The 25,491-nt window shown below is 36.0% G+C and overlaps 1 protein-coding gene across 1 annotated transcript in view; it reads right to left on the bottom strand.

Annotated features, from left to right (window-relative positions):
* Nucleotides 1-25,491, bottom strand: part of ADAMTS5 (ADAM metallopeptidase with thrombospondin type 1 motif 5) — a 78,217-nt gene that overhangs the window by 48,122 nt on the left and 4,604 nt on the right. Inside the window, exon 2 of the mRNA XM_027875427.1 lies at nucleotides 18,200-18,332. Within this exon, the coding sequence (XP_027731228.1) occupies nucleotides 18,200-18,332 (133 nt within the window). The remainder of the gene's footprint in view (nucleotides 1-18,199; nucleotides 18,333-25,491) is intronic.

Raw genomic sequence — 25,491 nt, 5'->3', positions numbered from 1 at the left:
TTGGGCCACATTTCAGAGGCCCAGAGCCCACATGGCTTAAGCTTTTTATTGGCCCTAAGTCAGGAAGCTACATCAGAGAAGCTGGAGCCAATCAGATTTTGTGAGGGAAGGAAGCTTTACCGGAGAAGTTACTAGGGAAGATGGAACCAAAAGGCATGTTAAAGCTGCATCAGAGTAAAGGGAGTTGCATCAGGACACTGCTGTCATGCCACAGGGGTGATGTAGTCAGACCTATGCTTTTGGAATACTCCCATGGCAGCAGATTGAAAGATGGTTTGGAGGGAGGAGAGACTTGTGGCAGGGAGATCAACTGTTAGGGCATTATGATAGTTGAGATGAGAGGTGATGAAAGCTTGAGGTAGGGTGGTAGGTGTGTAAATGGAAGGGTATATATAAGAGAGATGTTATGAAGGTAGAAATAACAAGATTTGGCAATGGATTGGACAAGTGGGGTGCGAATACAGAGCAGAGGATGGCACCAGCTTAACATCTTGGGTGACCAGTAGGATGGTGGTACCCTCAACAGTAATATGGAGGTTTGGAAGAGGGGAAAATTAGGTGTGTGTGGAAATAATGAGTTCTGTTTTAGACATATTAAGTCTGAGATGTTTATGAGACATGTTTTAAGATGTCAAAGGAGCAATTGGTGATTTAGGATTTTAGTTCCATATACATATATATGCATATGTGTGTGTACGAATACATATTACATATGGATATAGAGATCTGTTGAACCCACTGGAGCTGATGAGATCACAAAGTGAATTAAAATAGAGCAAAAAAAGAAGAGAACCCAGGATAGAGCCCCAGGGGACGCATATGGTTGGTTAGTGGGTATGACATCAATGAACATTCAGTAAAGGATACTGAGAAGGCAAAGAGACAGGAGAAGAAATAGAGGATTGGATCACAGAAAAACCTAGAAAGAGTTTCCAGGAGAAGATGATCAACTTTATCAACTGCTACAGACAGGTCAAGGATAGGATTGACAAAAGGTCATTAGATTTGGTAATGAAGAGATTTTTGGTAATTTTGGAGAGATCAATTTCATTTGAATAATGAGGTTGGAAGTCAGATTGCAGAGGGTTTATAGTGAGAATCCTTAAACTTTTTTGTGTCATGGATGCCTTTAGCTATGAAACCTATGGACACCTTCCCAGAATAATGTTTTTAAATGCATAAAATGAAATATGTAGGATTAGAAGAATTTCTAATTATATTGAGAAAGTTATCAAAATGTTAAAAAGAAAACCAAGTTCACAGACTCCAGATTAAACTCCTGATTTAGATGAAAAAGTGGAGAGGAAATAAAGGCACCTAGTATAAGACAGTTTTTTCTTTTACCACTACCACCATTAGATTGTAAAGTTCTTGAGGACATGGATTGTCTTTGCCTTTCTTTGTATCTCCAGTGTTTAGCACATAGTAGGCAATTAATAAAAGCTTATTGACTTCACTTGATCATGGAGCGAAACTTAGAAAGGGAGAAGAGATATGGGGCAGCGGGACTGGTACAATCAATTGAAATCAGGAATATATAAGGAAAGCATAAAAAACCATTCATGCTGAAGTGATCGTGAGAAAAATATGCACACTAGTGAATATCGATGAAGTTGTGAATTGGTACAACCATTTTGGAAAGCAATTTATAATTCTTTCAAGAAAGTGATCAGAATGTCCATACAATTTGACTAAGAGTCTCCACTACACAACTTATACTCCCATAAACACTAAAATATTTATAGCAACATTTTATCTTGTAGTAAAGAATTGGAAGCAAAGTAGATACCCATTGATTGGGGAATGGTCAAAAATTACATGAATTCCACTAATTCCTTTAGAATATTGCTATGCTGTAAGAAGTTATGAATGTGATGAATATGGAGAAGCATGAAAAGACCTACATGAATTGATGCAGAGTAAAGAAACCAAGAGCCAAGTAAAATAAAGAAAAGTCAAGTAAAGAGCCGAGAAAATGATATACACGATAACTTAACCACAATGGAAATAGAAAGAAACATACACAAATCAAAAGTGAATATTGCAAAATTGCAAAGAAGATTTATGGCTCCAAAGAAGAAAAATGAGAAAACATTACCAATAGCACCCCCTTGCAGAGGTGGGAAGTTCACAGGTACATTGCATACATTTTTTCAGACTTTTCTGATGTGTTGATCAGTTATGTTGATCTTTTTCCTGAAAAAATATTACTTGTTGGGGCAAAACTAAGATGGTGGAGTACATGCAGAAATCCAGTTGAACTCTCCCAACATTCCCCACCAAAAAAACTTTAAAATAACACCTCAAATCATATTTGGATTGTCAGAGCCAATAAAAGATTGGGGTGAGACATTTTTCTAGTGTAAGACAATTTAGGAGGTTGGCAAGAGAGGTCTGTGACACCAAGGTGGAGGCCTGACTGGAGCACATGCATGCATGCAGCAGCAACAGCAGCAGCTTTGGAGCTCTCAGCCTACAGATGGTAAGAAGGTTGGACAACTGGTCAGAAAAAGGTTACATGTAACCCTTTGTTGGCAGTAGGTGTAGCTGGCATTGATTGGCATCTCTATTGCCCATAAGCAGTTCTAGGTCACAATTCCAGGGTGGAGAGGAGTGCTTAGAGTCATTCACAAGGGAGCAAGGACACTGGTCAAAGTTCCCTGGACCTTTCTTGGGTAAAGACCAGAAGACAAATAAGGAAAGCAGTGAGTACAGCTCTCTCCACAACACACTAACACAAGCACTGAATACTTGCAGACTCTCAGATCTAGCTTTGAAAACAGCAGTACAAAAAAGCCTGAAGCTTGGCACAATGCCTCCCCACCCCCAGGTACACAAAGCCTAACCTTAACAAAAAGTTCAAAGTCAATAAATAGGCTGGAAAAAATGAGCAAACAACAACAACAAAAGAACATGACCATTAAAAGCTACTATGGTGGCAGGAAAGACCAATATACAAACTCCTAAAATAATAACATAAAAACAACTACAACCAAAGCAGCAAGGAAAAATGCTAATTGGACCCAAGCCCAATAAAAATTTCTGGAAAAGTTAATGGAAGAAATGAGCGGTAGAAGAAATATTGAGAAAAGAGATGAGATTGATGCAAGGAAATTATGAAAAGAGAATTAATAGCTTGGTAAAAGAGGCACAAAAACACTGAAGAAAATAACACCTTAAAAATAGAATTGGCCTAATGATAATTTTTTTTCATTGAAGAAACAAACTCCTTAAAAAAAAGAACAGGCCAAATGGAAAAGGAAGTACCCAAATTCACTCAAGAAAATAGTTCCTCCAAGAGCAGAATTGGCCAAATGGAAAAAGAAGTACAAAAGCTCAATGAAGAAAATAATTCCTTAAAAATTAGAATTGCTCAAGTGGAAGCTAATGATTCCATAAGACATTAAGAAATAATAAAACAAATTCAAAAGAATGAAAGAAATAGAAGAAAATGTGAAATATCTCATTGGAAAAACAACTGACCTGAAAAATGGATTAAGGAGAGATAATTTAAGAATTACTGAAACCATAAGCAAAAAAAGAGCTTAGACACCATGTTTCAAGAAATAATCAAGGAAAATTGCCCTAATTTCTTAGATACGGAAGGTAAAATATAAATGGAAAGAATCCACTGATCACCTCCTGAAAGCAATCCCAAAATGAAAACTCCCAGGAATATTATAGTCAAATTCCAGAGCTTCCAGGTCAAGGAGAAAATACTTCAAGCAGCCAGATAAAATCATTCAAATATCATGGAGATATAGTCAGGATCGCAAAATATTTAGCAGCTTCCATATTAAAGGAATAGAAGGCTTAGAATATGATATTCCAGAAAGCAAAGGAGCTAGAATTGTAACCAAGAATAACCTACCTAGCAAAACTTAGTATAATCTTTTGGCTGGGGTTGGGGGTGGGGATGGGAATGGATATTTAATGCAATAGCAGACTTTCAAGCATTCGTGATGAAGAGACCAAAATTTGACATTCAAACACAAGATTCAAGAGAAACATATAAAGGTACACTGGGTAAATTTTTATTTCTCTAGTTATTAGTGATATAGGGCATTTAAAAAATAGAGCTATTGATACCTTGAATGTTTTCCTCTAAAAACTGTTCTTCATATCTTTTTATATGCTTAATATTTTAAAATATTTTCCCAGTTACATGTAAAAACATTTGTTAAAAATTCGAGTTCCTGGGCAGCTAGGTGATGCAGTGGATACAGCATTGGCCCTGAAGTTCAAAGGACCTGAAGTCAAAACCAGCCTCAAACTAAAGACTTGACACTTGCTAGCTTTGTGACCCTGGGCAAGTCACTTAACCCCAAATGCCTAAAAAAAAAAATTTTTTTTTTAATTTGAGTTCCAAATTCTCTCCTTTCTTCCTTCCCTTTCCTCCATCAATTCTGAGAAAGCAAGCAACTTGTTATAGAATATTGATATGCTTAATATTTCTGTTTACTGCATTTCTTTGTGAAGTTTTTGTGACTTAATATATGGTCAGTTTTTGTGAAGGTGCCATGCACAGCTGAGAAATAGGTATATTGCTTTTAATTCTCATGCAATATTTTCCAGAGGTCTATCATATCTAACTTTTTAAAAATTCTATTGAAGTACTTCATTTCTTTGATCATTAGTTAGATTTATCTAGGTCTCAGAGAGTATAAATTGAAGTCTCCAACTACATCAGTTTTACTATCTATTTCTCCCTGTAATTCATTTAAATTTTCCTTTAAAAAATTTAAGCCATTTGTTTTACATATGTTTAGTGTGGATATTAATTTACTGTCTATGGTACTATTTAGAAAAATATAGCCTCCCCATTTACATCTTTTAATTAGGTCTACTTTTGCTGTTTCTTTGTCTGAAGTCAAAATTGCTACCCTACCCTTAAAAAAAAAACTTCAGCTAAAGCATAAAAAGCATAATTTTTGGCTTGAGCCCCTTATTTTATTCCTGTGTGAATGTTCCTGTTTCAAGTCTGCTTCTTGTAAGGAACAATATTGTTGGATTCTGGTTTCCAATTCATTCTGCTATCATCTTCCGTTTTATGAGTGAGCTCATCCTATTCACAGCTCTAATTGTTAATTATGTATTTCCCCTTCACTTATTTCTCTTTGTTTAAGAGTTTATTTTGCTTCTGACTAATTTCTCCCTTAACCTTAACCCTCCCTCTTATCTTTCCCCTTCCCCTTTGTTTCCCTATTAGATAAAATGTATTTCCACACCCACTCCGTGTATTTATGAGATTCAAGTTTTGCTCATTCCCCCTACCCTCTCCTCTTTGACTTCTATTTGTGAAAAAAAATAATAACTTTCCCCATCCTTCCTTTCTCTTACTCCCCTCCCAGTGTATCCCACTTCCCCTCTCTTTCAATTCTTCTTTCAAGAGCACCAGGATATAACAGAACTACTTCCAGTCAAGCTATTAGACTCCCTTTGTGATGCCTAACATAATAGGATTCTGAAGAGACGCGTTTCATCTGTCCATATTAGAATGTAAATAGTTCATTTTTATTTAGTCTCTCATGTTTACATGCTCACTCATGTTTACCTTTTTATGCTTCTTGTGTTCCTATTTCAAAGTATCTATGCAGTTCTGGTCTTTTCAATAGGAATGCTTGGAAGTTTATTTCATTAAAGATCCATTTTTTACCCTGTAGGATTATGCTTAGTTTTACTGGGTAAGTTAGTTTTTGCTGTAAGTCTCTATCTTTTACCTTTTGAAGGTAAAAACTCTCCACTAAGCTCTCTACTCCTTTAACTCTGGGAGCTGCTAAATTGTGTGTGACTCTGGCTGTGACTTTTGGGTATGTGAATTCTTTCTTTCTGACTACCTGCAATATTTTTTCTTTGACTTGGAAGCTCTGGCTTTTACCCATAATATTTCTGAAAGTTTTCATTTTAGAGTTTCTTTCAGGAGGTGATCAGTAGCTTCTGTCAATTTTTACTTTGCCCTCTGGTTTTAAGAGATCTGAGTATTTCCCTTTTATGATTTATTGAGGCATGATGAATAGGCTGTATGTCATGATTGAGTGTTGGGTTTACTAACAACCATGGCTTTGGTGCTCCTTCAAAAGAATGATTGACTCTAAAGTTGTGGAAATACTTTGTGACTAGGCTGAAGATGGTATTATGCAGGCTTTGCACCCTGCTGAAAATATGTTGAGGTATGTAATGTATAGGCCATGGATAGAGGAACAATTTATTATATTATATATATTATCTATGCTGCCTAAAATACTGATACAATCTAACATTTACAAAGAAGCAACTGTTAATCAGTTTAATTAGTAAACCAGTTAATCAATTTAATTAGTAAACCTCCTGCTGCTGCTGATAACCAGAAAATGAGAAAATCGGAGGTATTCCTGGCAAAAGAAAAAGGAAAAAGTAAGGGAAGCTATTAATGAATACAATATCACCTATATAAACTTATATATCATCTTCAATGGATCAAGGTATAGGGATAGCATCAACCCTGGTAGCTCTAGATGAAGTATCATTATTTAAGAAGAGTACAGGATATTAGGGCAGCTAGGTGGCACAGTGGATAAAGTGCCAGGCCTGGAGTCAGAAGGACCTGAGTTCAAATATGGCCTCAGACATTTACTAGCTACGTGACCCTAAACAAGTTACTTAATCTCTGTTTGCCTCAGATCCTCATCTGTAAAATGAGCTAGAGAAGGAATGGCAAAATGCTTCAGTATCTTTGCCAAAAAAAACCCAAATGAGGTCACAGGGAGTTAGACATGACCAAAACAACTCAACAACAAACAGGATATAAACTGTTGTCCTTTCTAGGGGAAAAACTGTATCTGCCAAATAAGAAATCTTTTGTTTCCTAACTAATGATTTCCTGCCACTGTTGAGTTACAGAGATGACAAAGCATCAGGGATGAGAAATGTGAGTGATTATGGAGACCCTTAGAGGTTGGGTATGTACATTGGAAATACAATGTCCAGTGACAATGATTTTTTTAGTATTTAAAAGTACTGGATAGCCAGTTTGGCAATATATAAAATACCTATGTGAAGTTGCCAACTACCTCTGAGTAGGTGGGAGTGATGATCTTTGACTTTATGTTAAGATTGGAGATGCTACTACAAAGGAAAATGAAGAGGGGTACAGTGCATGTGGAGGGCATGTACCATGTCAGGGTGGCTCAAGTATTCATGCGGACTGTGTATTATGGCATATGATACTGGAAGCACAGTAAAGATCATTCTCTTCTCTCCCCCCTCACCATTTCCTCTTTCATAAGTATTGATAAATCATATTTTCTCAGTGGCTTTGAATAAAGTCCTTGATGTCATGTGAGTAAAAAACATTTTTACTTTAAAATTCTGAAGAGACAGTGCCCTACACTGAAGTCTTTTTGCTTTATTCTTATTGAAAGCCTAACCAGAAAAGGCTTGATGGGTCCTTGCAAGTGCCCTAAGTTAATCCAATAAAGAACAATTGTCCTTTCTTTGCTACATACTCTTCAGTCCAGTAACATGGAACTCCTTGTTGTCCCATGAACAAGACCCTCCAACTCTTAGCTTTGAACATTCTCTCTGGCTGGAATTCTCTCCCTCCTCATCTCTGACTACTGGCTTCCCTGACTTCCTTTAAATCCCAACTAAAATCTTATCTTCTACAGGAAGCCTTTCCCTACCTCTCTTCATTCAAGTGCTTCCCCTAATTCAGTTATTTAACTTTTTCCTGCAAATGGCTTGTTTGTACATATTTGTTTGTTTATCATCTCCCCCATTAAATTTGTGAGCTTCTTGAGGACAGGGACTGTCTTTTGCCTCTTTTTGTATCCCTAGCACTTAGCATTATGCCTACCACATAGTAAGCACTTAACAAATGTTTATTGGTTGACTTTCCCCAACTTTGACCAGATTGAATGATTTTAGGAAAATAATTCTTCAGAGTGAACTGAATGTTTCAATTTTTCTGTTTGATGAATCTAAACTGTTATCTAATTTTGTATCCTTTTTAAATTTTGATTATGAAATTTTATCTTTGTTTTTGAGTCATATGAATTATTAGTAGACAATGGCTTGGATCAAAGAAAGTTTCAAAAACAGAACACATTTCTCTCCCTTCTGTCCTTTTTATTTCTAAGTAGAGATGGTTGTCTCTGATGGACTTCTAGCTTCAAAATACTGAGTGCTTTACCCCCGCAATGTCTTGTTACCAATGCAGCTAAAGCTTTATCAAATGAAGGACCAATCCCACAGGTAAAATAACTGATACAACTGATTTGGCACAGAGAAGGATTTGTAATAAGGGGATCACACAGAAGTAACAGAAAATAATCTCACAGTATTCCAAGACGTCTTCCTAAGAATGAGTCACTGAGGTCAAGTGAGAAGGTACCCTGATTCATCCAGACTCCACTTCAGGAGATTTATTCAAGTCTTCTGTGAAATGGACTAGTGGGCAAATCCTTCCCTCCTGAAATGGTAAACAGGCTTGGGAGTTGAGGTCAAAGCAGCCTGATGCCAAAAGAACTATTTCAGAGCCCATAAAAGAACTACCTTTGGTTGGTTACACAGGTAAACTGGATAGTCACAACATATTACATATCCTCGACTAGGCTCTCACTGCTGCTAGGCAATCTCACTATAGCTCCCTTATCAACTCACTATTCTAAATCTCTACAGTGGCTCTTCCAAACCTTTTCGTCTCGTGCCTCATGCTTTACAGAAAAAATTGAGGACATTCACCATGAACTCTCTCTTCTTCGTCTCCTATCACTCAGCTGCCTTTTGCCACTTTATCCTCCTTCACCCCTTTCTCACAAGATGAAGTGGCCTTACTCCTCAACAAAGTTAACCCCTCTATGTTAAGTTGAAGATTTCTGCTGGACCTCCAGTTCAAGATGTCTGAAAGGCAGTAGGAGATGCAAGATTGGAGGTCAACAGAGAGATTCAGGTGGGATAATCTTTCACTTATTTTCAACCTCTTCCTTTCTACTGATTCATTCCCTCCTGCCTACAAACATACCCATATCTTCCCTATCCTCATTTGATCTTTCCATCCCCTTTAACTATTGTCTTAGATTTCTTCTGTCCTTTGTAGCTAAACTCCTCAAAAAGACTGTCTACAATAGGTGTACCACTTTTTACTCTCTTCTTAACAATATGGCTTCTGACCTTATCATTTCATCGAAATTGCTTTCCTCAAGATTACTAATAATTTCTTAGTTGCCAAATCCAATGGCCTTTTCTTTATCCACATTCTTCTTGACCTTTCTGAAGCCTTTAACACTATCAATCGCTCTCTACTCCTTGGTATTCTCTTCTCTCTAGGTTTTCAGGACATCATTGTCTTCTGGTTCTTTTCCTATCTATCTGACCACTACTTTTCTACCTCCTTTGCTAGATCCTAGATTCTGTATCATGTCCTCTAACCATAGAGTTCCCTCAGAGTTCTGTCCAGGGCTGTTTTCTCTTCTCCCTCTATACTACTTTGCTTGGTGATATCATCAGCTCCCATGGATTTAATTACCTTCTCTAGGTTGATGACTCTCAAATTTACCTATCCCACCTGAATCTCTCTGCCAACCTCCAATCTTGCATCTCCAGCTGCCTTTCAGACATCTTGAACTGGAGGTCCAGTAGAAATCTTAAACTTAATACGTCCAAAATGGAACTCATTATCTTTCTCCTTAAACTATCCTCCCCTCCTAACGTCCCTATTACTATAGAGGGCAACAATATCCTCCCAGTCCCTCAGGCTCCTAACTTAGGCATCATCTTGGACTCCTTACTATCTCCCACCCTCCATATAAAATTTATTGCCAAGGCCCATGGATTTTACCTTTACAACATCTCTTAAATATATCCCCTTCTTTACTCTAACACTGCCACCTCTGTAGTGCAAGCCCTCATCATCTCCTGCATGGACTATTGTAATAATTTGCTGGTGAGCCTGCCTTCCTTGACTGGTCCCTTGCTCCAATCCATCCTCCATTCAGCCACTAAAGTGATTTTCCTATAGCACAAGGCTGACCGTGTCACCCCACCCTACTACATGTGAGGCATGCCTGAGTAGTGACACAGAATCCTGATCAAAAATTCCTAGCCCATTCAGAGTAATCTCAGAAGATAGGCTTCTCAGATACAGAAGACCTCAGAAATCATTTGGAAGTGTTAGTAAATGGCAACATCAGAGTTGAAAAGTCCATATGTCTCACCCTTAGTGGTTTTACTAAAGAAGTCTAGTGAATACTGAACAAAACAACTAGGATGGACCAGTATATCATGCCATGATTCCAAGATGCCCTGAGCTATTTTCCCAAGATCTGTTTGAATCAAGTACTACCCAGATAGTACTTTCCAGTACTGGACCTGCACAATCTTACCACATCTTAAGTACAGAAGAAGACAAAATAAAGACAGCCTGCATATGCCTGGCCTGATTCTTCCAATTTAAGCATATGCCTTAAGGAATCTCAAAGGTGCCAAATACACTTCAATTACTTACAGAGAAAGTAGTGGGAGACATGAACTATCTAAATTTAGATATTTAGATAACTGCATTATCTTTTTAAAATTTTTCTTATTCCAATCTTTTGCATACATTACTTTCTCTCCTCTGACGCTGCCACCACCCTGCTGCAGGCCCTCATCACTTTACTCCTAGACTATTTCAGAAACTTCTGACTGGTCTCTCTGATTTAATCCTCTCTTCGCTCAGCTATCAAACTTATCTTCCTAAAATGCGGGTATTATATCACTCCTGTCCCCATTCAATAAACTCCAGTGACTCCTTATTACCTCTAGGAACAAATGTAAAATCCTCTGTTTGGCTTTTTAAAACGTTTTATAATCTGGCCCTCTCCTACTTTTCTAGTTCTATTATACCTTACTGCAAGCATGGGGAAGAGTTTGTACACAAGGCTCAGAGACAGAAATGAAATATTATGTATGGGGAAAAATAAGTAGTTCAGTTTAACTGAGAAATAGGGTGCATGAAGGGGATTAATGTTCTATAAGCATGGAAGGATAAATTGGAGGCAGATTCAGAAGTCTTATGGTAGCCAAAACAGTTAATGCAATATCAGACTGCCAGTAATTAGACACTTGGAACAGTCTGTTCAGTTCCAAATATCAGATATTAGGAGGGCCATTGATAAATTGAATGGTGCCCAGAGGAAAGAAAACAGGATTATGAGAGGCACTTCTAAGTCTCCTTGGCTAGATCTTCATCCAGGTCATGTCCAGCTAAAGATATATAATAAGCTCTAGATAATAGGGTTTTTAGTGTTTAAAATTGTTATGACAAAAATCGAGGCATTTGTCAGCTTCCCATCTAATATTTCCTTTTTAAAAAATCTTATTTTTATTGATGCTTTTTGTTTCTTTATCACCTTTAATTCCAAATATATCTCTTCTCCCACTCCTCTCCAGCAAGCCATTCATACTAGTAAAAGATAAAAAGAAAAAAAGAAAAGAAAGCCCAAGGCTCTCTCCTTTTCTCTTCTCCTTTTATACTATTTTGCTTGGTGAGCTCATCAGCTCCCATGGATTCAATGATTATCTCTATGCAGATTATTCTTAAATCTATTTATCCAGACCTTCAATCTCACATCACCAACTGCTTATTAGCTATCTCAAACTGAATGTCCCAAAAAAATCTCCAACTTTACATGTTCAAAATGGAACTCATTATCTTTCCCCCCCCAATCTTCCTTTCTTCCGTACTTCTCATTACTGCCCATAAAACCGCTACCTTCCAAGTTACCAAAGCTCACAACCCCAAGGTTATGATGTGATGCTATCATCCTCTATGCTTTACTCCTACTCACTCTTCAATCCAATCTGTTGCCGAGCTCTACCATTTCTACCTTTGAAACATTTTAATATGTGTCTTTTCTCTCCACTTACACAGTCACTGTCATGATAAAGGTTCTTAACATATAATGCATGGATTACTGCAATTACCTTTTAGTTAACCTCCTGTATTCAAGTCTATTCAATAAACTCCAGTGGCTCCCCACTGCTTCCAGGACCAAATATAAAACCCTATGATTGGTGTTCAAATCCTTTGGTAACCTGACCCCTTCCTATCTTTTCAGTCTTCTTACTCTTTACCCTCCCACCCACATACTCTATGGTCCAGTGACACTGGTCTACTCACTGTTCCTCATATAAGACACTCCAACCCTTGACTGCATTTGTACTGCCTATTTTCTATGCCCAAATTTTCTTCTTCCTTATTTCTTCCATTTGGCTTCCCTAAAGTCTTAGTTAAAATCCCACTTTCTACAAGAAGTCTTTACTGGTCCTCCTTAATGAGATCATCTCCAATTTATTCTGTACATATCCTTGTAGTACACAGATGTTTGCATATTGTCTCTCCCATTAAAATGTGAGCTCCTTGAAGGCAGGGACTATTTTTTTTTCTGCCTTTCTTTGTATCTTCAGTGCTTGGTACCATGCCTGACATATAGTAGGTGCTTACTAAATGCTTGTATATTTGACTTTACTTTTCTTATGAAGCAGTTTTATATACACAGCAGAACACAAGAAAGAAGATTGTGTATGAAACTGTGTATCTTTATTTCCTAACACTTACTTTAAAAAATAAGATATATAAGAAGTTCTTACATTACTTTCAAACCTGTCCCTCTGAAAATTTGGCCTTGAAAATGAAGGAGATTAATGTTCTATAAGCATGGAAGGATAAATTGGAGGCAGATTCGGAAGTCTTATGGTAGCCAAAACAGTTAATGCAATATCAGTATTAGTAATTAGACAATTTGAACATTCTGTTCAGTTCTAAATATCAGATATTAGGAAGGACATTGATTTGTGTTTCCTTCTGAATTTCCTTCTGTTCCTTTCTGTGAATTTTTAAAATGTCTTAATTACTCTCTTTTTTTTCTAGCATCATTATATCTAATCCATTCATATCCTTAAATCCTTCCCCTTGCAATTAAAAACTGAAAGAAAGCAAAACAAACTTATAATAAATAAATATAGAAGCTATGTCAAAAATATATTTTTCGTTCTACACCTTCAATCTTTTGCTTCTCTGTCAGGAGGCCTCGGGAAATGTAGTTGGTCATTGCATTGATCAGAGTTCTTAAATAGATCCGTCCCAGGTCTTCTGCTTTTGATATTACCTTTCTCAATATCTTTCGAAGGAACACATCTTCCTTCTCTCCCTATTTGAATGTTAATGTTATGTCATCATACAACCCTTGGCAAATTCTCACATAAATTTACCTTGCTAGGTTTTCCTTGTCTCCTGAGTTTGCATTTCAAAGTCTTACTCAGTTCTGGTCTTTTTTTCAGAAATGCTTGCATGTCCTTTATTCCATTAAAGGTTTATTTTTGCACGCGCGCACAGACACACACACACACACACACACACACAGAGCTTTGCCAGTTATTCATGGTTATGAGCCCATTTTTTGCCCTTCAGACTACTGTATTACAGGATTTTCTTTCATTCACTGCAGATACTGCCAGTTTTTCTGCCAAAAGCAGCACGATACTTACTGTGATTCCTTGGTATTGAAGCTGCTTTATTCTGGGATTGCAGTATTTTTCCTCTGACATGAGGCCTCTGGACTTTGGCATCTATGTCGCTGGTTCTTCTCCTTCACTTTTTTTTTTTTAAGGTGAAAAGAATCAGCAAATTCTTTGCTTCTAATAGCTTTCATTTGTGTATAGGTTTTTTAAAATTGCTTTCAAAAGTCCAGTACTTTTAAAATTATTTCTACTTGACCTATTTTCTAGGCCAATTTTAAAAAATATCAGATATTTTATATTTTTGTTCTTTATAATCTTTTGATTTTGTGCAAGGATTTCTTACTGTTTTAATGCAGTTGATTTTTTTTTAATTTTGATTTAGGAGTCTCAATATCTACAATAATTTGTTTATATTGGTTGGAGTTTTCTTGAATTTACTAATTTTTTGCTTTAGCTTCTAAAGTGAGATTTTTTTTTTTTTACCAGAATGGGGATCCACTCCCTATTGAACTTTGGTCCTATTGGTTTGGTCCCATTTGTTGGTCCTATTGGTCTCACCCTGGGTTCCCTGGAGTTTTGTATTAACTTCCACTTCCCAAGGTTAGACCCTTCTGGATCTTTGATGTTCAGAGCATTGGGTCTTCCTTCTACAGCATCTTAGTACAAACGGCCAGAGACTTCATGTCCCCTGGGAACCTGGGCTGTTCTTGATTGAGTGCTACCGTGTGACTCTGATTGCTGTCTGGGCTTTCAAGGTCCCCATTCTGAGGCTTTCTCTGGGGTCCCTCTGTTTTTGCTCACTCTAGTCACAGAGCCTTGCAGGGTCTTTGGGACAGTGCTGGCCACAATGGTAGGCTAGTCTTGTTTGCCTGTGCTGGCACTGTCTTTGCTGTGACACCCTTTCTTTCTGCTCAATAGCTTCTGGCTGACTTTTTGTGCAGTTTTAGGTTGGAATAAGTCATATACTCTAGTTTCTCAATAGAATATCTTACTCATTATTCGATCTGGTGTGAATTTCAGGTTTCTCCTGGAGATGGTATGTGGCAGTCATATCATCTGTCTTCACTCAGGCAACCATATCGGCCAGAAGTTCCCATTGTCTATTGAAAGACCTTGGAAGAACATGAGGAAAAACTAATCAAAGTGTCTGGTTGGCTAGAGGAAGCTGGTCTGAAACTGTCAATTAGCAAATGCTAGTTTGGCAAAGCCTCTGTCTGGTATATGCATCAGTGTCTTAATAGGGAGTGAGTACTGATCCAGAGAAGGGCTTACTATTTGGTTATATCCAAAGAACCTCTGTGAACTATGTTTTTTGAGGGTGTAATTGCTAGAAAAAAATTTGAAGAATTTTGCTATCTTTGCTATGACACTCAATCTCACTTATCAGCATGTAATTGGGAAGAACCAATGGCAGAAAGGCAAGAAAGATCAAATTGGCTTGAGCCTTTCAGTACCACTTGGAGATCACTGGGGTTAGGAGCATGAACAAACTTCCAAAGATTTTGTTTACTGCTTCACTCATGAACCAATGTTGACCCATGTGAACCTGAGCAAATCTTTGTCCTATATATTCATAACTAGCCTAAAATACTTGGTAACAATCTTATGCTTGAAGCATGACTGCAATCAGAAACTTAATGAATTTTCTAATAGAGGATTTGTGGACAATAAGACTCAGAATAAAAGCTAGAGTCCTTGGCTTTGAATTGGGCTATCAACGACAAGTTCAAAAACTACACATATGAAGCCATATTTAAAGTAAGGACAAACACTACTCATTGACCTACATTTTAACCAGTGCCAATCTAGATATGATCTGCCAGGAATGTGTAGCAGTATTAGCCAATTAAGAGTTCAGTATACATCCCATATTAAGTAGTTTAAAGACTTGGCAATGTGCCAGTTAAGATAGTAAGGAGAGTACTCAGAGACTCTCAAAGACAATGTAATATATAATATATGAAGTACATAAAACTTAGGTTGATTTAGACTTGAATGCAATGGAACTTAAAAGATGATTTAATGTTTTCATGTTATAAGGAAGTGACAAATCTACTTTAAGCTTAATATCTGCTGTAACCTTAATATCATACCTACTCTAAGTCAGTTTAAATACAGAAGGAATTTAAGGAAGAGTCTCAGAAAGTGAACAAGCAAAACTAAATCATATGGAAAAATGAAGAGAAAGCAAGGTGGATTAAAATAATTTATCCTAAAATGGCAGACACAAAAGAATCTTAAAGAAGGTGAGAAGAGTGAGTGATTCCCATAACATACTTGACTGTGAGAGAAAAGAAAAAAAATTATACCAGTACAAGTGGAGTCCCAGGATCTATCTGTCTTTGCTGTTGACAGGAGAAGTAATGGGGATTATGATTAAGATTGGATGATTATCATGTATAATATTATATGTTTTATTATTATGGGGTCCCCACAATATGATCCCTTCCTCCACAAAATCTATGTTATAATTCAAGTACTCATTAGGTCAGCACCTATTCAAATCCATATAATGTTCTGCTGTAACAGATAAAATCAGATCATACATTAATTCAAAGCAAAAATTAATTATAAAATAGAATAACAAAGTAAATACTAAGTAAGATTTCCCCTGCCTCACAACACCCCAGTATCTACAAGGGTACACATCAAAAATGAGAAGGGAGATTCTCCTTCCCAGACAATTCATGCTCTCAATTACATCCTAGCTGGAATACCTTTCAGTCTTCAAAGGTTGCTAAACTGTTTTGTCACTGAGCTACCGAGGCTAGATGCTTTTCCTTGGCAAGGAGGGCAAAATGATGTTTCTTCTATTTGAAGCCATCCCATATCTCAGGCTATTTTAGGTCTTATGAGAGGCTGCAACATGGTATAGTGGATAAATCACTGGACTTGGAGTCAGGAAGACTTTAAATTTGAATCCTGCCATAGTAATATGACCCTAAGCAAGTCACTTAACCTTTCTCAGCCTGTGTTTTGTAAAATGAGGGTACTAAATAGCACTTGCCTTACAGAGTTGTGCAGATTGAATGAAATACATTTAAAATGCTTTCCAAGTCTTATAGCACTATATATATACATACATATATATGTATGTATATATTTTGTATGTATGAATTTGAGCCCACTTAATGGTATACATACATACACCTATGTATATATATATATGTATACTCACACTAGCTGCTATTATTATGTGAATTAGGACCACAGCCATATATACCCAATATGTATAGCAAAAAGTCCCTTAAAGTAAAATCTATCTTTTCTTAGAAAAAAAACAGAATTTGAATGGAAACTCCTCTATAGTCACTTCATATTTGGGTTAGAGTGAATAATTTCCCTGTCTTCCTATCATGCCTGTGCCACTTTCGCTATTATCAGACAAATTTATTCTACAGCTTCACTAAGTACCCCTGGAAGAGTGGGGTGAAGCTGTACACATTTACTCTGAACTGCTGTGGTCATGCTCATGTCACTACACGTCCTTATACTTACAATGTATAATAAGTTTTATCTATTAGCAGGTGATGGTTTGCTAACTGCACAATCTTTTGATATTTTCTGGTACCAGGTAAGAAATAGAAAAGTTAATCAATTGAAGAGATTAGATAAACAAGACCTATTAGGAAAAGTATATAGCAGTCTAATCTTTGATTAACTCGAGAAGACAAAGTATTGGGGAAGTAACTTTTCAATAAGAACTGCTGGAAAAACAGGATAGCAAATTGGCAAAGAATGTGTTTATAGCATCACTTAACCCATGCACCACAATACATTCTAAATGTATAAACAATCTAAATAGAAAAAAATGCATCATTAGTAAGGGCAACCCAGAAAATTATATTTTTGGGACTGTGAATAAGAGATTAATTTATAACGAGTCACTAGACAATCCACTGTCACTTCTAAGTCTGGGGTTTTATGATTAACTTTTCATTTTAAAATTATGATACATGCAATAAAAAAGAAGAAAAGAAAAACATAAACAACATAATGTTTCCCTCATGATACAGAAAAAAGACGAAGTCAGTGTTTGAAGCCCTCAGTATTTGTCATCAGCTAAACTCAAGAGCTCATCATTAGTAGCCTATGAAAACAGATAGATTGGAAATAGTGCTAATGAACAGAAATTTATTTTTATTGACATAGATTTTTGTGAAAATTATTTCTTCATAATAGAAAATAATCAGGTGAGTGATGTTTAAAATCAAAATTCTGTCTCAATTATTTAATTTCACTCACTTCTTTTATAAGAAAATCAGGCATGACAAGTTTTTACTTCACTGATGTGATTACTCATCATTATCTATGACAACTTATTTGCTGCCCTTCATGGCCAATTGATGCATAGGAAGTAGTGGTTCAATATGACTTCTGATTAAATCATTAACAAAATGTATATATGGGAATACAACATAGAAAACTTCCAAATTTCATCTGAAAGGGCTACATTTTAATGTTATAAGAGTTAGAACACTTGACTTTTCTCTTCAACTACTCATTTAAAATGATACTTTCAAAAAAAAATAAACATCTACTGTGTGCCTTCCCCTATCTTCTGATTCCTTATCAGAAAGATAACACCCACATAGATGTAATCTTCAAGTGCACAACTGAACCAGGGAAAATCTGGAATTAATTACAAAGTGTTTTTGGTTCCTAATGCAGCTGTTACAAGTGTTTGATTTGGCAAATGATCATAAAAGGCAATGCATACCAATTTCATGAGCAACTGTAAAAGCTGCATGGAGACCATCATCCTCAATCACTGCACAGCTGCGCTCAGGAGAACATATGGTCCCAACATCTGCCATTCCAAGAGTATCACATGAATGATGTCCACATAAATCCTGTAAGGGAGAAAAAAAAAGAAATCATTAAAATCAATTTACATGCAGGAAAAGCCACTATGAATAGTTACTTGCTCTCCCAAAGAGCAAGAATTTGGATAAATGTAAATGTCACCTGTTCCTCCATGGCAGGTTTCCAAGAATGATCCGAGAGTATCAGGCTTTCAGAACTATTCTGGGCTACTGAAGCACAGAAGTTGTATAATGAGGTTCAATTATATTTAAAAAGGTACCTTAAGTTGTATTTTTCATTTTACAATAGTAGCATTAGTAAAGCCAAAATACATACATTCTTTAACATACAGAATAGTTAGATTTCATTTTGGAAAGGCCTCTATATTCAATTTTGTATTTAACCTGATCAATATGTCAAAGGATTCATCACTACAGGTACAAATTACAATATATCTTGGAATGTAAATATTCTAGTTGATTAGAAAAAAATCCAACCTTATCTATTCTAAATTTGCATCTATAAACAACAATTCAATGAATGACCATTTCTAAAGGAAGTTGTAATTTCATAGGGAACCATTAAGTGGGTGATGTTTGTAAATTAGTGAAATGCTCTTTCATTCATTCAAAACATTGGTTAAAAAAATCTTGACTCCATAGGAAAAAAAAACACAAGAAAAACTATTGAAATATGAATTTTAAAAGAAAAGAGATATCACAAATCAGCAGTAGCAGCAGAGACTGTCAGTTTTGTAAATATATAAGGTTCTAAATCACAATCATATTAATCCGATTATTTTAAAATAATCTGTTTTTAGCTGCCAGATTTTTATTTTTAATGAGAATCATTTTTTAATAATTCTACTATTTTAAAGTGGTAGTGGAAAAGTACGGCTTTGGAATCAGAAGATCTTGGTTCTACTGCTTGTTTGCCCTTGGACAAGTCATTTAATCCTTTCTCTCAATTTCTTCAACTGATAAAATTGGGGATTGAACTGGGTGACCTTTAAGATCCCTTCCAGTACTATAAATCTAGAATACTAAATTATAAGGTAGTATTTTAAGTTATCTTTAAAATATTCATGATTTATATTATAAAGGTAATATTGCTTAAATATTACCATATGCTTTTTTTTTACTCAAGTCAATATGGAAAATATTGTCAATAAGGGAAACTATTCACACTAAAAGAAGGCCCCCTTTTAAAAATTTAAAACCTGGGAAATTTAAACATAAAAGCAAATATGATTACATTTATGGAGAACACATAACACTGTGCCTGACACATAATGGGCACTCAATATTGAACCTAAAAGACCAGGGGACTGGACTGATTCAGACCAGAACAATTTCATAACTGCAACTTTTTTGAAGTCTTCAGATATGTTTTTAGAATGCCAAAATCCAAAGTTATATTCTCTCTCTCCTCTACAAGATTACAAGCTACTTTATTACTTTTGTACTCAGGACTGAGTCCAGTGCTTTATACACAGCAATTGCTTAATAAATGTTGGTTGAACTGAATTCGGTTAATATGGTATTCTGAAATAATAATGCGGCAACATTGCATAATGGACAAATAGAGCACTAGTTTGGAAATCAGAAAGCTTACATTCTGGTCCTGATTCTGTCACTAATTAGTTGTATGACCTTAAACATGTCATTTTACTTCTCTTACCCTCAGTTTCTCCGCATATAAAATAAGGGGACTAGATTACATTATGCCTAAGGTTCCCTACAACTCTAACTTTTTTGTTGTTTTGGCTAATATTGTCCATGTACTGTGTATGGTATAGACTTCCCCTCCAAATATTCCCAGGTTCACTTTCTTCTTTGGCTGTGGGTTTCTCGCTCACCTGACTTACACTCAACACAGACGTTAGGGTGATTTTCAGTAGGCGTAGTCATGTAGCTACTACTCTCTCTGAGTCCTCAGAGTAACCCTGTGAGTTGTTTTTGTTCTTTTCTTGATCTTCATCTTCCCAGCAATAAGTCAACATAGAAAGCAGAAAACATTTTCTCTATTCTTTCTTCAAGTGGTAGTAGAAAACCCCCTATCCTCTCATTGGCCAAACTGCCCAACAAGTGACAGGGCAGAGAAAGAGTTACATTTTCCCTTTAACAAAGAGTTTTTAAATCTGTCTTTTCACCTCCAACAAATAATCTGCAGCTGGGTCCTCTTTGCAACCTCACCTTAGCTTAGTAACCAAATCTTTATAGTTTGTTTTTAATCAGATAAATTACATTTGTCCCATAATTGTAGAGATGTTTGTGTCCATATTTCTCCAAGTATTATCCTAAAAATTCTCTAATTTTTGATATGCAAATCAATTGGGAAGACTACATACTCCATTCACTCAAATGTTCTACCGCTCATCACATGTAAATTGCTGTATCAATATTCAGAGTCAGACAACTTAGTAATTGCTTCTCCAGAATGTTAAGTACTTAAGCCCCAAACAAGTGAATTGTTAAGGATCATTTCCTTACACTAAAATCACTGAGTAGTCCATTTTAAAAAGTTAAGTATCATGAAAATATAATTGTTCTGATGCACTCCCTAAAATTTAATAACAGCTCATTATTTTAGAATGTTTGACATCACTTACTTCCCCTCATAAAATAATTTAACCTTATATGTTGGTGATGGTGTGAAAGATAACTAGTTAAGGTTAACAACTCATGTATAAGGTTATGACAATAAACAGAAACCAATTTTTAAAGGTACCAAAGTATTCTGAATTATTTAGTTAAATAACTGGTTAGCAATTAGTCACAACATTGCAAATTACAAACTTTTTAACTGTTGATCAGACTTGTTTTATAACCAAATCAGTCTTGTTTCATAACCTGTTTAAACCAAATCATGTGTGTAGAAAGAATTACAACCTTATGAGGGCCCTATTCAATATAGAGTTCATTTAGATCAGTGTTATATAGTACAATCACTCTAGAGGTGACAAAGATATCACATTTACTTGTCTAATAAAGATATTTTGAGGAAGTGTTGTACAAGCTTTAACATGCCAAACAAATGTGTTATTATAATTGTTATTATTACTCTTGGACCCAAGGTTTCATCAGTATAAGGAAATCCAGATGAGGAGACCCCTTTACCAATGAAAATGTGCAACTGTTTTTCAATTTATAATAAAAAAATAAACTTACAGTATAAAATATTTCTACATGCAAACAAATATAGTTAAGCACCAAAATCTAATTGATAAAATTAAAAATAATATAAAATTATTCTATTTTCCTTCTTGCTTTCATCTTTAAAAAAAAAGTACTAACTTGCAAAGCTTCATAAAAATAAAATGTTACCTATTTATAAACAATGTAGAAATAATTAGAATTGCAAGCTTGTGTTAAAGAGTATCTGGGGAACACTGGGAGTTTAAATGATTTTTCTCCCACATGTCCAAAAGCCAGTATCAGAGTTTTTAAATTCCCCCTCCAGTTTGTTATCCCTTCTACCATGCTACATTTCAGTAATAGTATTCCTGACGATAGCTACTGAAGGAGAACAAGATGTGCTGACATCTCATTCTCTCACACCTACCCTATCAACAGACAGAATTGGAGACCTGCTATGATTTGTGTTCACATACCAGCTTTCTCTGGTTCCTCTTCATAGTATCATCAGGAATAGAGATGGACTTTTCTGGTCCTTATAGAACATTCTCCATAAACTTCCTACTTGACCCAGGATTCTTGCTCTGAGTCTGACTTTCCAGTGTGGCAGATTACTTGTTATAAGGTTTACATAAGAGAGTAGTGGATAGAGTCAGTCTTGGAGTTAGGAAGACCTGTATTCAAGTCCTGATTCTGACATATTAGTTCTGTAATTATGGGCACATTACTTATTCTCTCAGTGCACCAGGCAGCTCTTTAAAGCTCTAAGTTTACAGACAAGCTAATGATCAATGGAGGGGTTCTATATGGGGACTTTGGAATACTAATGAAATAACAGATCTGGACTCCTCAATAAAGTTTGAATTAATTTAAAAAAATTAGTCCCTCAAATTCTGATTCTATTGGATATAGTTTAAACCAATTAAAATTATGTAGCATAGGTCTAAGAATTATAAAAATATTGCAACATTTATTCTAGCTGCCACAGTAATACTGGAGTTGCCTCTGAGTTTTTAGATGGGTATGCATTTTTAGATGCAACAAGTATGTCCATCAGAAAAATTTTAGGCAGAATTAATAGTCGTCTTAAAAATCTCAGTGAATAAAACCACATTGAAATTATAAAATACTTGAGGCAGCTAGATGGCGCAGTGGATAGAGCACCTGACCTGGATTCAGGAAGACCTGAGTTCAAATCTGACCTCAGACACTTGTCACTTACTAGCTGTGTCACCCTGGGCAAATCACTTTACCCCATTACCTCACCAAAATAAAATTATAAAACACTCTGGACTAAAATTGGATAGGAAAAAATGGAACTGTTAGGGAAACTTAATGGTGAAAAGAAACAAAAAACTATATTATAAAATTTTTTTCTTCGGGGAATTACATTGCTTCATAAAATTCTTAACAATTCAGTCTCAGGCTCTCAACTATGACTAGTTAATCTGTTAGCAGTCTTCTTGTGTCTAAACTGCCTAGCTTTTTTGAGATTGGAACCAAAATGTAGGCTCTAATGACTCGATAAGGTTCACTTTTGACCTAGATGAGCTTTGAGTACAAATGTATGATAATTAGTGAATGTGAACTAATCTCCCACCCTACCTAACCTCTTACTCAAGTGGTTTGGTTTACAATATCTATAATATAGAAATAGCTTTTGATAAAGTATCCATCAATATTTGCAGGGTGAGAAAAGACAAATAATTTTCTGTTCTGTAAACAGATTAGAAAGACATTTTGCTTCTAAAGAAGAATGAATAACATGCTATAGTAGCAGAAACCAAGAACAAAGAACTGATTCTGCAAGGCAAAATTTAATCTTAAAAAAATCATGTTTCTGTTATTTTAGGGCAAAAGTGACGTGAATTTTTGCAAAAATACTATTCCAAAAGGAAAACATTTTTGTATCAGAAAATTAAGTATTTATATTTTTTAATGTAGATACTTAGTACTTTAACAGAAGTACTACAATACTCAGAATAGTGAAATGCACTAGTTTGATAGCTGAATTGCTAATCTTTATTCTTGTTAACATAATGACAGAATATCCATAGTGACCCCATCTAGTAAATAATCATAGAAAACATAATCTCAAATTTTGTTTCACGCCTGAAAAACAAACCATTTAGAAGACATCTGAAACATAAAATATGAGCAGTATTCACAACCCATCAAATTATGGACTTAACTGCTAAGCAACCTATTTCAAACATCCCATGGCTCCTCCCCTCTTTCTTCAGATAAGACACTTGCCTTACATTTTACTGGAAAAATTGATGACATTCACCTAGAGCTCCCTCTTCTCCCCTTCTCATTTCATATTGGTCAGGGCTTTTTGTTATTATTTTCTCCTTCACCCCTATCTCATAGGAAGAGGTGGCCCTTCTCCTTGGGAAGGCAAACCCTGTATCCACACAAATGATACCATTCCATCCCTTTCCCTTCCACAGATTGTCCACTCTAGCATCCCCACTCTCTCACTTATCATCAAGCTCTACTGGCTGTTTCCTTACTACTTATAAATATGTCCATGTCTGCCCATCCTCAAAACAAACAAGAAAACCTCATATGATCATTCCATCCCTGCTGTCATCCCATATTTCTCCTTCCTTTTGTGTCTAAATTCCTTGAGAAGGCCAACTACAATACGTGCTTTCACTTATTTTCCTCCCACTTTCTTCTTATCTCTAAAATCTGACTTCCAACCTTGTCATTTAATGGAAATTGCTCTATCCAATGATCTCTTAATTGCCAAATCCAATGGCCTTTTCTCAGTCCTTATACTCTTTGGCCTCTCTGCAGTCTTTGACATTCTCAGTCATCCTCTTCTCCTTGATGCTCTCTTCTCTCTATATTTTTGGGACATTACTCTCTCTTGGTTCTTCTACCAATATGACCCAATAGCCTTTGCTGATTCGTCATTCAGGTCATGCCTGCTAACCAATGCATGTCCCACAGAGCTCTGCCCTAGGTCTTCTCTTCCTAGTGATTTCATTAGTTCCCAAAAAATTCAATTACCATCTCTATGCTGATGATTTTCATATCTACTCATATAGTATTAACCTTTCTATAAAATTCCACTCTTACAGCTCCAACTGTCTATTGTACATCTCCAGTTGGATGTAGAGTAAACACCTTAAACTCACTACTTCCAAAATTGAACTCATTATCTTTTCCCCTAAACCCTCCCCACTTCCAAACTTCCCTATTGGTGTTGAGGACACCACCATCCTCCCAGTACCCCAGGCTCTCAACTTGGATGTCATCCTTGACTCCTCTGATCACTCCCCATCTAATCTGTGGCCAAGACCTGTTGATTTCACCTTTGCAACATCTCTCTAATGTACCTCCTTTTTTCCTCTGATACTGTCACCATCCTAGTATAGACTTTCAGCAACCCACAGTTGGACTGCTGCAACAGCTTGCTGGTTAGTAGGCCCGTCACAAGTCTTTCCACATAACAATTCATCCTCCATTGAGGTAACAAAGTGATTTTCCTAAAGCATAAATCTTGCTATGTCACCCCTATAAGCTCCAGTGGCTTCCTATCATTTGCAGGATCAAATAAAAAAATCCTCTGACATTTAAAGTCCTTTATGACCTGCTCCCCTCCCCACCTTTCCAGTCTTCTTACACTTCACGTTCCCCCACCCCCACCAATGAAGCCTTAGTAAGTCTTTAGGTATTTTTCTCAATTCTTAACTAAAATTAGACCATAGACCAAACTGAACTCATCGGTAGTTTGAATGTGGTTTTCAAATAAGCACATGTGGTTTTTGAATTTTTTTGCCATATTACATAGCAAATAAATGCCAGAAAACCAATTTCCTCCTGAAAGTATGTTTTTGCTTAGTAAGGGCTGATAGAATTTTTCACTTGTGGATAAATACAGTATATTGTTTCAATAATTATTAAAGTCAAATTGAAAAAAGAATACTATAAAACTGTTATAATTTTTATGCCTTCATCTTTTAAAAATGTGCTGTATTCCAATGCTTCAGAAAATAAAATGTTAATTACTCATTAAAATAGTGTAGAGTTAACTACTCATTAAAACATCTAGAGT

This window comes from Vombatus ursinus, unplaced genomic scaffold, assembly GCF_900497805.2.
Source record: "Vombatus ursinus unplaced genomic scaffold, bare-nosed wombat genome assembly UNPS02014809.1, whole genome shotgun sequence".
NCBI lineage: Eukaryota > Metazoa > Chordata > Mammalia > Diprotodontia > Vombatidae > Vombatus > Vombatus ursinus.
The sequence above is the reverse complement of the archived record's forward strand: the minus strand, read 5'-3'. Positions and strand labels throughout refer to the sequence as shown.